The 15,868-nt window shown below is 40.6% G+C and overlaps 2 protein-coding genes across 2 annotated transcripts; both read left to right on the forward strand.

The window, feature by feature from the left end:
* Positions 1-2,379: 2,379 nt before the first annotated feature.
* LOC121749319 lies at positions 2,380-3,627 on the forward strand. Its single transcript, XM_042143898.1, has 4 exons — positions 2,380-2,529; positions 2,602-2,947; positions 3,018-3,489; positions 3,567-3,627. Exons 1-4 carry the CDS (start codon positions 2,380-2,382, stop codon positions 3,625-3,627), a joined length of 1,029 nt encoding a protein of 342 aa, XP_041999832.1.
* A 6,285-nt stretch (positions 3,628-9,912) lies between these two features.
* Positions 9,913-13,028, forward strand: LOC121749761 (argininosuccinate lyase, chloroplastic-like). Its single transcript, XM_042144389.1, has 7 exons — positions 9,913-10,287; positions 10,356-10,619; positions 10,746-10,862; positions 11,222-11,370; positions 11,662-11,953; positions 12,077-12,241; positions 12,630-13,028. The coding sequence occupies exons 1-7, from the start codon at positions 10,012-10,014 to the stop codon at positions 12,879-12,881; spliced, it is 1,515 nt and encodes a 504-aa protein (XP_042000323.1). The 5' UTR covers positions 9,913-10,011; the 3' UTR covers positions 12,882-13,028.
* Positions 13,029-15,868: the final 2,840 nt, after the last annotated feature.

Here is a 15,868-nt window from a genome sequence, read left to right on the forward strand (position 1 = left end):
CAAGTTCCATTATTGGAAGTCTCATATATGCTATGATGTGTATTAAGTTAGATATTAGCTTTGTCGTTGGCATAGAAGCATCATATCATTTTAACCATGGCCAAGGACATTGGATTGGGTAAAGAATATACTATAGTACTTGAAGAAGACTAAACGGTATGCTCTAGTTTACCAGACATCCATGTTATGTCCTTTAGGTTACATCGACTCGATTTTATAATTGATTGATGATCGAGTTATTCTCTGACTATGTGTTAACGTTAGGAGTTGAAAACTGAGTCATGAAGGAGTGTGATTACATCACAGACTCTATCATGAAAATTACAAGTGTAGTTTCTTTGGAAACTGCTAAGGTAGTTGTTCATCTCAGTAATTTCCTGATAGCTTTGATCTTGAATCCGAGTATGCCTATGAGTATTATATTTTGTTATGATTACTCTAGCTAGGTGTCTAACTCGAGGGAAACACGATCTGATAAAGCTAAGCAATCACATAGAGATGAAGTATGAAATTAATTAAGGATTAAGTGCGCAGCAAGACGTTATGGTTTCCAAGATATCATCAGAGAACAACCTGGCAGAACTTTTCACAAAATGCCTATATGGCAACATGTTTTACACATGAAAAGTACGGCAATTCGATGTATCATGGCCCGAGATCTGCTTAGAGTATAAGTGGGAGAGTGTTGGCAGTGGGTATACTCGAAAGCATGATTTTGAGTATAAGTGGGAGATTGTTAGGATTGGTATACTGAAAAGCATATTTCGAGCATGTTGCACGGATAGAATTGCTTGTATACAATAAACTCTACAATCCACTTTTATCCCAAGGTGAGAAGAAGTAATTTTGTCGCATTGATGTTTGCTTGTGCATTTATAAGATGTATCTCAAACATTAAAATGTATAAGAAGAAAATAAGTCTAATTCTTCTACATAGTAGACTGGTCGTGAACGACGTTCACAGAAGGTGACGCAGTCGGTTCTTTGTAGAAGAGAAAAATAATTTCACAACCTAGATAGGCTTTGGCTACCTATCGTGAAAGGTTGCAGTGTCAGTCTGCATGTTTCCTTACCTTTGGAAATAAACGACACTGGTGTGGTATAGCACTGAAGGATCTAACAGTTGAGATAAGTCTTTCTTGCTATTTACTAAAGACGAGGTCTCGGTGATTGTTATTTCTTAATCATTGTTGATATAACATTGAGCATACGATATTGATTATGCACTACTTTGATTTATCAAATGGTGCGAATTTTTCGCAATCCAAGAATCCTGATATCTTGGGTAGTGGTGATTAATGTCTAGAGGTGCTGGTATTGTTATTGCAATGAATCGTGTGCTAGGTGAGTCCAGTTTGATAATATCCTCAAGAGGTGTTCGAAAAAGGTTTTATTATTCAGAAACCCGACCGGTTGGAATTTATTCCAGAATAATAAATAAAGATTTTGAACTAGACAACTATAGGAAAAAGATATTAATTAATTAAAGTCAAATAGTAGACTTAAATTAATTAATGGATATTTATATCTTAAACACGAGAAATAATAAATTAAAGAGGTAAAGCCCGGATTACTCGTAATTTGGGATTGGACGGGCAGTCAATATTATTATACTATAGTGGATGATAATAATATTCTATTGGACTTGTATTAAATTGTGGCTCAATTTAATTAGTAAAAGTCCAACAGGTTTGGCCCAAGTCCAACCTCCATGGATACCTAATCTGGTCCATCATAACTCTATATAAAGGAGACTAAATAGAAGACAAAATTAATGAATTTAATCATTAAAATTCTTGCTCCCTCTTTTCCTGAGGAGACGGAAATTTTCATTCCCTTCTGGTGGGAATTCTATCTTCTGCCTAGTCATGCCCTTTTCGATTTTGACTAGCTTTGCCCACCCAAAGGTCATTATCAGAGTTTGAGATACAGATTAGAAGGTTTGTGGTTGAGTATGAAGAACATCACATGGAGAAGGCGCAAGCAATCATCGATTCTTTGGAGAATCAGATCGGTAATTCTAAACCGTAGGATTTCATGAATTAGGGTTAAATTCCTTAAGCATGAATTAATGTGCATTCTAGCATGCAATTGATTGTTTAACATGTGAATCAATTAATCCCATAATCGGTCAAATAGATCTGTAGATCTGATTTATTTGTTTATGCATGTCTTCCGCTGTGCAAGGGGCTCCAAACCCCAACAGGTGGAAGTTACAACCAATTTGGGAACAAGGCGCATCCTAACTTATCATATGGGAACCCCAAAAATATCCTATAGCCACCACCAGGGTTCATAGTCTCTCAAGGGATGATCGAGCCGCGGAAAAAGAGTACATAGGAAATATTGAATGCTTTCATGACATAGTCACATAAGAACATGGAGCATACAAACAAGAGGCTTGAAAAGGTAGAGACGGACATGCACAACATTGAAGCACATTTGACGAACTTAGATTCACAGATGGGTCAGATTGCTCAAGCGTTGAGCGACCAGCATAAGACAGGGCAATTCCTAGGGTTGCCAATTGTAAATCCTAAAGATTGCAATACGATTCACTTGAGGAGTGGGAAGAGTTATGAAGGTTCTTCTATGCCATAGACCCCACCAAAGACTGTAGCTGAGCCAAAGACTTCACCAGCGGAAGAAACAGAAGCCGAGACAGAAAAGGAGGAACTTGAAACATCACCTCTTGCAGTTCACCCTCCTGAGGTGAACACACTAGTCAAGCCAACAGAGGTCAGAGTACCACTTCCCCAAGTGCTGCAAAAGAAGAAGAAGGATGATCAGTTCTCCAAATTCTGGGAGATCTTCAAGAAGGTACAGATTAACATTCTGTTGATTGAGGCACTGCAACAAATGCCTGGATATGTTAAATTTCTTAAGGAGGTTGTCTCCAAAAAGAAGAAGTGGGTGCAATATGAAACCGTCAACTTAACGGAAAACTGTAGTGCAATTTTCCAAAGGAAGCTTCCTACCAAGATGAAGGATCTGGGGAGCTTTACTATTGAATGCAGACTGTTTTGTGGGGAATGCTTTATATGACCTTGGAGCTAGCACTAACCTCATGCCACTGTCCTTGTATAAAAAGATGAAGATTGGTCCGTTGAAGCCCACCACCATCACGCTACAGATGGCTGATAGATCAGTGTCCTATCCAATGGGCATTGTGGAGGATATATTAGTAAGGGTAAATGAATTTGTCTTCCCAGCCGACTTTGTGATAATGGACATGGAGGAGGACGGAAAAGTACCTCTCATTCTAGGAAGACCCTTCTTAGCCACAGGGAAGGCCTTGATCGAAGTCGATAATGGAGAGCTTACTTTTCGTTTCAATGGCCAAAGTGTAACATTTTCCATCTATGAGGACTTGAAGAGGCATGATGGGGAACCCGGAGGAAGCTTGCAACATTGCAATGTGGTGACCACGGTGGATGAGTGTGTTAGAAGGGTGGCCTTTACCAACTCGTCAGAAGATCAACTAGATGGGTGTATTTTAAACTCAATTTATTCCTTTCATCTTTTTGATATGTTTGATGCTAACCCTGAGTTAATTGAGTTTGTAGGTGCTCTAGATTCAGTGAAGGAGATCCCCAATTCACGCCGTCATCAGTTTCTACCTCTTAGGAATGAAGAAGAAGACGGCAAGGATGAAGAGAAGGACAAGAAAGTGGAGCTGAAACCTCTACCACCATATCTGCATTATGCATTCCTGGGAGAAGTGTTAATTATGGAGCCTAATTTATCTCCTATCATTTTTAGGATTTGTTTCCTTGAAGTATTTTTTTCTTGTGATATATGTTTCCTAGTTTGACTAGAATTAGGGCTCTCTAGTTGCTTATAAATTGAGGTGCTCCCTCATTGTTAAATCATGCTTATTCTGAAATTATATAGTGAAATCTCTGGCTTGGCATCGCCCCCAGACGTAGATATACATTGTATCGAACTGGGTCAACAATTTATTGTGTTCATTCTCTTTCATATTCGTGATTACCTGTGTTTATTTCCCAACAACTGGTATCAAGAGCCTAGGGTTTAAGAGGCAGAAATCACGATGGGGATCGATGAGAAAATTGCTGTAGAGAAGTTCGACGGATCTGATTTCAGATTTTGGAAGATGCAGATTGAGGATTACCTGTACGGTAAAGATCTCTGGAAGCCTTTAAAAACCAAACCCGAAAAGATGGAACAGGAGGAGTGGGAGCTGCTGGACAGAAAAGCGATGAGCGCGATTAGGCTATCGTTGTCCAAGGATGTCGCTTATCACACGACTGCAGCAAAGTCGACAAAGGAGATGATGAAGATCTTGGAGGACATGTATCAGAAACCATCAACGGCAAACAAGGTACATCTGATTAGATGATTGTTTAATTTTAGAATGCAAGAGGGAAAGCTGGTGCAACAACATCTCAACGAGTTCAACATGATTACTTCGTAACTGAACTCGGTTGATATAAAATTCGATGATGAAATTCGTGCCCTGATTTTGCTCTCATCTCTGCCTGAGAGTTGGGTTGGCACAGTGACAGCAGTTACTGCTGCAGAGACAAACCTAACATTTGACAGAGTAAGAGATCTGATGATTGGTGAGGAAGTTCGCCAGAGAGAATCAGAATCTTCTACTTCGGGATCAGCACTGAATACAGAACAGAGAGGTAGATCGAAGGGAAAGCAAAATCGTGGAAGATCAAATTCCAGAGGGAGGAGCCAATCCAAGAAGGATTTGGATAAAGTTAAACGCTGGAATTGTGATGAGTTTGGGAATTTTAGAAATCAGTGTGAGGCACCGAAGAAGTATAAGAATAAGGATCAGAAGAACAAGAAGACAGCAAACGCTACCATGTCTGATGACGATGGCGAGGCGTTGGTCTTGAGTGTCAGTAGTCCGATGGAATCGTGGGTATTGGATTCTGGAGCGTCGTTCCACTCCTGCAGCAATGTGGAGATAATGGAAAATTGAAGACACAGAAGTTGGAGATGGTCCACACGGATCTATGGGGACCAGCACCTGTGAAGTCCCTAGGAGGCTCTGAATATTATATGAATTTCATCGACGACTCTACTCGAAAGCTATGGGTTTATTTTCTGAAGAGTAAATCCGATGCGTTTGACGCTTTTAGGAAGTGGAAAGCCCTTGTTGAAACTGAAACCGGGCTGAAGGTGAAGTGTCTAAGATCCGATAATGGAGGAGAATATGAACTTGCAAAGTTCATGGAGTTCTGCGCCGAGAATGGAATCCGCATGGAGAAAACTGTGAAAGGAACTCCACAGCAGAATGGAATCGCAGAGCGCATGAACAGAACGTTGAACGAGCGAGCAAGATGCATGAGATTGAAAAGTGGATTGCCAAAGAGTTTGTGGGCAGATGCAGTCAATACAGCTGCATTCCTAATTAATAGAGGTCCATCAGTTCCCTTGGAGTTTCAGATACCCGAGGAGGTTTGGACAGGAAAAGAGGTAAATCTATCTTTCCTACCATCTTTGGTTGTGTTGCTTATGCTCATGTTAGTTCCGTTGAGAGAAGTAAGTTGGATGCTAAATCTATTAAGTGTACGTTCATTGGTTATGGATGCGATGAGTTCGGTTATAGACTCTGGGATGAGCAGAACCGTAAGGTTATTCGCAGTAGAGATGTCATTTTCAATGAACAAGTATTGTACAAGGATAGATTGGAGGCGTCGAGTCCCAGCAGTTCTGAGCCACAAGTGGTCGAGCTAGACATCTCAAACTCGAGTGGGAGAAAGGAGAGTCAGAATGCTGAAGAGGTGCTTGAAGAAGAACCAAGCACTCCACCACCGACTATTCCACTGCCTAAATCGACTAGAGAGCGACGTGCACCTGATAGGTACTCGCCCTCTAATTTCTATTTGTTACTTACTGATGGTGGTGAGCCCGAGTGTTATGCAGAGGCAGGAGAAGGCCCTGATAAATGAAGGTGGAAAATTGCCATGGATGATGAGTTTGCCTCTCTTCTCCTGAATGGCAAATGGGAGCTTGTGGAACTTCCTAGAGGGAAAAAGGCATTGCATTGCAAGTGGGTCTATCGAATCAAATGTGAAGCTGATGGTAGCAAGCGCTACAAGGCTAGGCTGGTTGTCAAGGGATTTGAGCAACGATACGGTATTGATTATACAGATGTGTTCACTCCTGTTGTGAAACTAACTACTATTCGTTTAGTGTTGAGTATAGTAGTTGCAGAAAATCTATTGTTACATCAGATGGATGTAAAGACGGCATTCCTTCATGGTGATTTGGAGGATGAGTTGTACATGACACAGCCTGAAGGATTCGTAGTAAAAGGAATGGAAAATCTTGTGTGCAAGTTGAAGAAGAGCTTGTATGGTTTAAAGCAAGCTCCAAAGCAGTGGTACAAGAAGTTTGATGGATTCATGATGGAGATTGGCTATAAAAGATGCTACGCTGACCATTGTTGTTACTACAAGAGGTTTGACAAGAGCTATCTTATCCTGTTATTATATGTTGATGATATGTTGATCGCAGGAGGTGATCAAAAGGAGATGGATAAGTTGAAAAGGCAATTGTCTGAACGATTCTCCATGAAAGATCTTGGAGAGGCTAATCAAATTTTGGGCATGAGAATCGAGCGTGACAAGGTGGCAGGAAAATTGTATCTTTCGCAAGCTGCTTACATTGGTAAGGTTTTGGAAAGATTCAACATGGATAATTCGAAGCCAGTAAGTGTGCCTTTAGGCAGTCACTTTAAGCTGTCAAAGAAGGAGTCGCCGAGTACAAAAGAAGAATGTGCTGAAATAAAGAAAATTCCTTATGCTTCAGCAATTGGCAGTATTATGTATGCAATGGTGTGTACGAGGCCTGATATTGCACAAGCAGTGGGAGTAGTGAGCCGGTTCATGGGTGATCCGGGCAAGCAACATTGGGAAGCAGTTAAATGGATCCTTCGATATTTGAGAGGTACTACAGAAAGTGTCTTATGTTTCAATGGCAAGAATGTTGAGCTGGTAGGTTATGTGGATGCAGACTTGGCTTCCAATGATCTTGATGGGAGAAGAAGCACAACCGGGTATGTATTTACTTATGGCGGTACTGCTATTTCATGGACTTCTAAGTTGCAGAAGACCCTTGCTTTGTCTACTACGGAGGCTGAATATGTAGCTGCGACAGAGGCAAGCAAGGATGGTTGCAGAGTTTCTTAGATGAACTTGGGAAGGAGAACAAAAGTAACATACTCTACAGTGATAGTCAGAGTGCTATTTTCTTGGCGAAGAATCCAGCGTTTCGTTCTAGGACAAAGCATGTGGAGTTGAAGTATCATTACATCCGACACCTAGTGGAGATGAAAATCCTGCAACTTGTGGAGATACTTGGAAGTGAGAATCCTGCAGACATGTTTACTAAGGTGGTGACCTTAGAGAAATTGAAGCTATGCATAGCTTCAATTGGCCTTGGAACTTGAAGAGAAGGTTAGGCGATGCTAAGCGGATGAAGGGATGAGATCACGAGGAAATGGTTGTTTAGGAGTTGTTAGTCTCCAAGTGGGAGATTGTTAATTATGGAGCCTAATTTATCTCCTGCCATGTTTAGGATTTGTTTCCTTGAAGTATTTTTTCCTTGTGATATATGTTTCCTAGTTTGACTAGAATTAGGGTTCTCTAGTTGCTTATAAATAGAGGTGCTCCCTCATTGTTAAATCATGCTTATTCTGAAATTATATAGTGAAATCCCTGGCTTGGCATCGCCCCCAGACGTAGATACACATTGTATCGAACTGGGTCAACAATTTCTTGTGTTCATTCTCTTTCATATTCGTGATTGCATGTGTTTATTTCCCAACAAAAAGAAGGTGACACTCTGCCGGATGTGGTGAGGAATGAGGTAATAAAGTGGTTAGATGTCAGCATCATATATGACATTTTGGATAGTGAGTGGGTGAGTCCTACTCAAGTGGTGGCCAAAAAATCGCGCGGGATCGGTGCCCAGTCAGGCCTTTCTCGCGCCTTTAAAGGTCGGCGCACAGCCAAAAAGCAGCAAGATTTCATTGCCAGCTTGGTGCGGCCGCCTCATCACCCGCCAGATCAGTAGAGGTCAGCCCCAATTCCACACTCTTTCAAACTTATCCTTGCCTTGGCTTGGAATAAGTTTGGGGGATGTCTAGTGGAATTGGGTCTCTTTCCCCTCCCTTCTCCCTATTTTTAGTTATCTTTTTATTTTCATTTTTATTTTTATTTTTGTTTTTGTTTTTGTTTTTTTGTGTTCACCTTTTGTGTGTTTTTGTTGCTTGTGTGCTCCCTTGGGTGAAATCGAATGGGAATTGTATGGCAAGATGAACTAAGTTTGTTTGTTGGATGAGTTGCCTATGATGAAATGTGGTTAAAAATATTTGCGAAAACTTGTTGATTTAGCTAAGTGGCTTGTGTTTCTTATTTGTGATTTGTCAAAAGTGAATTGCTCGTTGCCTTGTCTTTTTCCAAATAGTACCTTGTGAGGATCAAGACCACATCTTTTCTAAAAAATATATATGTGATTTTTCATCAACTATGTCATATGTTTCTAGAACTTGCTCGCGGTCTGCTTGAATCTGCATAGTGATTATAGTGATAGGAGATGACATTAGGCCATCCTTTCTATGAATTTATGTATGAATAAGTTAATCCTATAATCAACTAAATAGATTCTCTTTACTCTGAATTTATTTGGTTTGCATATCTTTTACCTCAAACCCCATCAATAACATTGTTTGTCATTTATTATTGTTTGTTGATTAAATTAATAGCAAATAGTAGTAATTAATGGAACAAATATTCGAATAAATAGTTCTTCTACATTGTAGACTGATCAATCGAATCATGGTTATAGAAGATATTCCAGTTCGTACATTATAGAAACAAGTATAAGTGATATTCTGAACTTAGATAGATATGGACAATCTATTGCGAACAATTGCTAATGCTGATCTAAGTAACTTCCTATCTTATATTACTGATGAAATCACTCTTTGTAATTATTTCTTCATGATTCCATATGTATAATAAATAAAAATGATAAATATAAATCATACTCCCCCGTCCCACAAGAATATGCACTTTAGGTTGGACACGGGTTTTAATACACATTTGGGAAGTAAGAGAGATGTAGAAAGAAAAAGTAAATAAAGTATTGCTAATGGATAATGGGTCGCACCTCATTAGAGATAAAAGAGTTTCTAAAATTGAAAAGTATATATTCTTGTGGGACAGACTAAAAAGGAAAGAGTGCATATTCTTATGGGACAGAAGGAGTATATAAATATAGAATCAGAAATTCAAAATATTGTAATACAAGAAGTCACTTTTACACGCAATATATACAATAAAGCTTTATGTCTGTAAAATATAGTACTCCCTCCATCCCACAACAGATGTCACACTTTCCTTTTTAGTTTGTCCCACAAAAGATGTCACATTTTCATTTTTAGAAAAAGTTCTCTCTCACATTAATATAAAAATTATATTTTCTCTATTCATCTAACACACAAAACAGAACCTCCTAAAATCTCGTGTCATCCCACAAGTGTGACATCTTTTGTGGGACGGAGGGAGTACTTTCTTTGTCCATTAAAAATAATCCCATGAATGGATGGTAATGGAAAAATGGTAAAGTAAGATAGATAAATGAAATTTTTAAAAGGAACAACTAATCTTGATTTCAACTAGGACTCTTGAGAAGAAGAAGGAAAAAAAAGGAAGAAGAACAAGGACTCTTGAGAGCATACAATGAAGTGGATGATGTGCGTTCGTATTGGCCTAGCAATAGTGTGGTTGATATCGACTATCGATAGTAAAGGTCCTAAGTTCGACCATCTTTCCTGTACTGCATCCGTATTGGCCTAGTAATACTGTGGTTGGTATCGACTATTGATAGTAATCTTTCCTGTACTTTTAAATTTCCATTCATTTATCAATAAAAAGAGGAGTTTGATTATTATTTTTTGTCCTTCGAAAATACATGAGGAATTATAGGAGTTAGAGTGACACATTGCCCTTAACCATAATAATGGATTCACTCACCGCCGAATCCCTCTCATTTCTCTCCAAACCCTTCTCCTCCGCCTCCCCCTTTCCCAGACCTACAGCTCTTCTTCCCTGCCGCGCATTCTCCGTCTCCGCCCTCCACATGAGCTCCAAGGAGGCCAAGCTATGGGGCGGCCGCTTCGAGGACAGCGTCACCGACGCCGTCGAGAAATTCACCGAGTCAATCTCCTTCGATAAAGCCCTCTACAGCCACGACATTATCGGAAGCCGCGCCCACGCCTCAATGCTCGCTCATCAGGTACTCATTCAATTTCACTTCTTCTCCATTTTTGCTCTCCTCCGTTGATCGTGTATTTTTTTTTCTAGGGATTGATCACTGACGATGATAGGGATAAGATTCTAGACGGTCTCGATGTGATTAGGGGCCAAATTGAGCGGGGAGAGTTCGTGTGGAGGACTGACCGAGAGGATGTGCATATGAACATCGAAGCCGCGCTTACTGACTTGGTTGGCGAGCCAGCTAAGAAGCTCCACACCGCGCGCAGCAGAAATGATCAAGTTTGCACCGATTTTCGCCTCTGGTGTCGGGATGCTATTGATGCCATTGTTTCAAGGATAAGGAAACTTCAGGTAGATGAAATTATCAACTCTCGATTCTATTCTTAAGTGGAATCAAGCTGAGACCGCAGCATTCGTTATATCCTGTGATTTTCTTGTCTTGTGCTTACTTATATATTTGTTTTGTGCATTCTACAGGCTGCGCTGGTGAAATTGGCTGTGAAGAATGAGAATCTGATAGTTCCGGGGTACACTCATATGCAAAGGGCGCAGCCTGTTCTTCTGCCACATCTTCTTTTGGCGTATGTTGAGCCGGTTAGTTAATTCCCTTACTACTATATAATATGATGAAGTTTCTGGATATTACTTGTGTGTGAATATGATGAAGGGGGAAGAATATATGGTGTGGTGTGATTAAACTTAGACAATAACATCAAACTCGTTAAGAAGTTCAACTAGTTTGATGCCAGTTAACATGGCTTAAGGCTTAGAGAACCAATATAGTGGATATCCTAGATGGCTTGCCAATTAGGTCTAGTCCATTTGGATATATTTTATGTTTGTACTTGCTTGGTAATGATTTGTTGCAATATATGATCAATTTCATGATATGAATGTATCTTGTATCTGAAAAAGATCAGTCACGTAATCAGTGAGTCAATCATGTATTGTAGCTTGAACGTGATGCACAACGCTTGCTGGACTGCCGTGCAAGACTTAACTTTTGCCCCCTGGGTGCCTGTGCACTAGCTGGAACTGGTTTGCCCATTGATAGATTTATGACTTCCGAAGCTCTTGGATTCACAGGCCCAATGAGAAACAGGTAGGAGTGATTCTTTACATGCATTGAATGACTTCCTTTTTCCTCCTTTTTTTGAATCTTTGAAGTTTTTTTCAAATGTTGATATCTTAGTGGCATAGGAAGAATTTGGCAGGTATAGTTCATGTTTCCATGTCCTTTCATTATTCATTGACTTCATTTGAGTTATGAATGAGTTGGTGGTGATAATATTATATAGTGGTATATAAGTAATATTCTATTTTATTTTCTTGCTTTATGCTCCCCATTGATATTTTGCTTTCTCTCATTTATGGTGACATTTATATGGCACAGCATTGATGCAGTTTCAGATCGAGATTTTGTTTTGGAGTTCCTTTCTGCAAACTCCATTACAGCAGTCCACCTTTCTCGCCTTGGTGAAGAGTGGGTGTTGTGGGCATCAGAGGAATTTGGCTTTATCATTCCTAGTGACTCTGTTTCAACTGGAAGCAGTATAATGCCTCAGAAGAAGAACCCAGACCCAATGGAACTTGTCCGAGGGAAATCTGCTAGGGTTATAGGGGACCTGGTTTCACTTCTTGTGCTGTGCAAGGGTCTTCCTCATGCATACAACCGGGATTTACAGGTTAAGTCTAATATAATCTAACCACTTCAATTCTCAGTTGCTATTTCACATGTTGCCTCTAGTTTATACCCTTCTGTATTTATTTTATGCATGGGAACCTCATTATTGTTTCTCCTCAAACAGGAAGACAAAGAACCTGTGTTTGACAGCGTCAAAACAATAATTGGAATGCTCGAAGTGTCAGCAGAATTTGCTGAAAATATAACTTACAATCAGGAGAGGATAAAGACTGCTCTACCAGCTGGTCACCTAGACGCAACAACACTTGCAGACTACCTTGTTAAAAAGGTATACCATATCCTGTTGCAAAGTCATACATTCGGTATTCATATTCACAGTATGCTGTAACCATAGTAACATTTTTTGTATAGAAAATGAGCCATTGGAATTAATTCAGATCATCATCATAAGATCAACTATTTGAAAAATGAAAGCCGTCTGGATGTAGAAGATCAGAAATAGGGCTATATTATTTCCTCCATTAATAGACAAATTCGAATTAAACAACAGGAAACGCCAAAATTATGCCCTTTGTTGAAAGACACCATTCTATTTTTTGTTCTCTTCTGCCAAAAAGCTGGCGACGTAAATATCATAAAATGTTAGTTGTTAGGTTGGCCTGTGTTAGCTCAACAGTTGAACTCGTAGGTAATGGCAAGACATGTGCTCTGTGCAGGGAATAGCATTCAGAACTTCTCATGATATAGTCGGAAGATCTGTTGCTTTCTGTGTTTCAAGAAACTGCCGTCTTGAAGATCTGAGCCTCGATGAGCTCAGAAGCATAAGCCCGACATTTGACAAGGATGTGTATGAGTACGTTGGAGTCGAGAAAGCAATAAAGAATTTCAGCTCGTATGGCTCCACTGGCTCGGAATGTGTATCCAGCCAGCTAGATTATTGGATTGCTAAGTTAGAATTGAGTAGGTAGAGGAAGGGCTTCGTTTACTTGCTATGATCTACTCTATTTTTTGTTTTTGTATTCTATTTCTATCAGAACATCTGTTGTAAGCCTATTGGCATAAACCGGACAGAACTCATTTTTGATGAATTATTGAATGAGTTTGTATTATACTTAGTAGGATGAACTACACAAATTTTCTTAAATTGTGGGAATAAATGAAAAACAGCAAAAAATGTGTGATTTTAAATTAATTTGATTTCAAATTCATATTTTTCAATAGTAGTACTACAAAATAAGAAAAGAAAAGAATTGAAAAAATAAGAAAAAGATTACAAAAAATTGACTGAAACCAAAATCACAATAATATACCCAATGAAGTATTTAATATTTAATAACATTTCATATACCTTTGATGACACATATTGGCAGATATATACTTGATGTCATAGTCCTGCCACGTCACTAGGACTTCTCATCCCACTGCCACGTCACTAGGACATCCCCTTCACAATCCGTCCTTCCCATCGCCCTTCCCACTAGGACTTCCCGCAATAAAAAAAATCACAAATTCTCAAATAAAGCAATTTACGTTTACGGAAATAAAATTTCAACACGAATACGAACGGGAAAAATTATCAACTTCATTAAAAAAACATACATGATTTGAAAAAAAAATTACATAGTAATAAAACAAAAAAAGTAATAACATCAACGTCAACCCCTCCGCGTCCAAACCTCTTCGATAATATCGTGCTGAAGTCGAACATGGGCATCTGTTTACCGCATGTCGGCAAATACACGCATCCGCTCGACCTCTCCATGAGGTACCCCCATATTCACATTCGTGGTGGCCACACTGTGACTTGGACCTGCACCCGTATCATCTTCATTGGTCCACTGAGTCAGTTCCGCAGCTTCATTTTCGACAATCATGTTGTGCATTATGATACATGCGTACATGACATCGCCGATGTTGGGAATATACCACTACCGTGCAGGACCCTTTACTACCGCCCATCGACTCTGGAGCACACCAAATGCCCGCTCCACATCCTTGCGCGCTGCTTCCTGACGGCTCGCAAAGTATAACTTCTTTTGTCCGAGCGGATGCTTGATTGTCTTCACAAAGACGGGCCAGTTTGGGTATATCCCATCCGCCAAATAGTATCCCATATTGTGCTGGTTGCCGTTGGCGACGAAACTTATGGCGGGACCAACGCCATTGCACGGAGCGTTGAACAGGGGCGACGACTGCAGAACGTTGATGTCGTTGTTCGACCCGGTGACTCCAAAATAAGCATGTCATATCCACAGCCGGTAGTCAGCTACAGCTTCAAGGATCATCGTGGGATGCTTGGCTTTGAAGCCAGTAGTGTACATCCCCTTCCAGGCGGCGGGGCAGTTCTTCCACTCCCAATGCATACAATCTATGCTGCCCAACATCCCAGGGAACCCGTGCACCGACCCATACATATCTATCAGCCTCTGGCAGTCTTCGGGGCTCGGACTCCGAAGATACCGATCCCCGAATATCGCTCTCACACCCGCGCAAAAATTCTGCAGACACTCGACGGTTGTCGACTAGCCAATGTGGAGGTACTCGTCGAACATGTCGGCCGCGCCTCCGTACGCCAGTTGTCTGATTGCGACAGTGCACTTCTGTAAGGGCGTGAGTCCGGGTTTGCCAACTGCATCCTCCCTGATCCTAAAATACAGGTATCTTCTCTCTAAAGCACCCACGATATGCATAAACAGCGGACGATGCATCCTAAAACATCGCCGGAATAAGGCATCCCCAAAACGCGGCTGCAGAGCGAAGTAGTCCCGATACAACCGAATATGTGCAGCAATGTGGTCACGGGGTATTGTAGTTCGACGACGGATCGGCCGATGTACCGCCGCCTGCTGCCGCCGCTGCTCCCTCTGGTGTAGCAGCCTATCTATCGCACCTTCCACAGCGACCTCCAATTCATCCTCGCTATCACTGTCACTAGCCATTCTAGATATACTTGAAAATAGAGATGTAGAGAGAGAAACTTGTTAACACAAGTGGTGCGAATGAAATGAAGTTCAACGAGTCGTATATATAGAGTTTTAAAAAAAATTAAATACCGGACGTCCGACCCACGCCACAATGGCGGACGTCCGCCCGCCCGTCGCCCGCACGTCCGAGGACATCCGACGTCCTTACGGGACGTCCGTATCCGAGTTGAAACGCCACAATGGCGGACGTCCCGGTCGCCCGTCGCGGATGTCCGACCAGATGTCCACCATTGGAGATGCTCTTATCCTTATGAAAGTGGTGCCTCCATCTTTTTCTGCCACACCCACTGCCCCATGCCGCCTCTTCCTCTTTATCTTCATCTTCATCTTCGGCGGCATCTCTCTCTCGCTCTGGATCACTCTCTGTCCTCTCCTTTTCTCATCTCTCTTTTCCCTTCCTCTTTCTTCTTTTCACCTTTCTATCTCCGCTGCTGCCGTTGCCGTCTGAACACGAACCCGACCTGCTACCGAACCCACTAATGATACAATATAATATGGCTTGACACGACACGATAACGACCCAAACTCGATATTACCCGATTAAAACCTGATGGTATTACAAAATTAAACCTAATTTTAAACTTGATTTACAAGATAAAAATTTATTTTAAATGATTTAAACCAGATTTAGGAGAAACTAAATAACTAAAGTAAAGCATTATTTTTAAAAATAATAATGATAATATGGAGTATTTCTTAATGAGTTATATGTATCCAAACCGTATCCAACCCGAAATTATCAAGTTCTTAACAGGTCAACTCAATATGGACACGAACTCAATAAAGCTTGATCCCATTTTAATTATTTTTGTATGAATTCGTGTTGAATTATTCTGTCGTTTCAAAAATTGCTAACCCTAAATGTAACCCATAAGAAAAACAAGGATTTCAAACAATAAATCTTATGTTGCAAAGTGAGTATGTCCCACCCACCACTGCACTCCACCGAGTCGTTTTTTCAGCAGTATAAC

The sequence above is a fragment of the Salvia splendens genome, chromosome 9 (assembly GCF_004379255.2).
Source record: "Salvia splendens isolate huo1 chromosome 9, SspV2, whole genome shotgun sequence".
NCBI classification, from domain to species: Eukaryota; Viridiplantae; Streptophyta; class Magnoliopsida; order Lamiales; family Lamiaceae; genus Salvia; species Salvia splendens.

Coding starts and splice junctions, on each gene's coding strand:
- LOC121749319 (XM_042143898.1), top strand. CDS start 2,380: ATGGAGCATACAAACAAGAGGCTTGAAAAGGTAGAGACGGACATGCAC. Junction 2,530..2,601: donor AATTCCTAGGGTTGCCAATT/GTAAATCCTAAA, acceptor TCTATGCCATAG/ACCCCACCAAAGACTGTAGC. Junction 3,490..3,566: donor TCAGAAGATCAACTAGATGG/GTGTATTTTAAA, acceptor TTGAGTTTGTAG/GTGCTCTAGATTCAGTGAAG.
- LOC121749761 (XM_042144389.1), top strand. CDS start 10,012: ATGGATTCACTCACCGCCGAATCCCTCTCATTTCTCTCCAAACCCTTC. Junction 11,954..12,076: donor CATACAACCGGGATTTACAG/GTTAAGTCTAAT, acceptor CTCCTCAAACAG/GAAGACAAAGAACCTGTGTT. Junction 12,242..12,629: donor CAGACTACCTTGTTAAAAAG/GTATACCATATC, acceptor TGCTCTGTGCAG/GGAATAGCATTCAGAACTTC.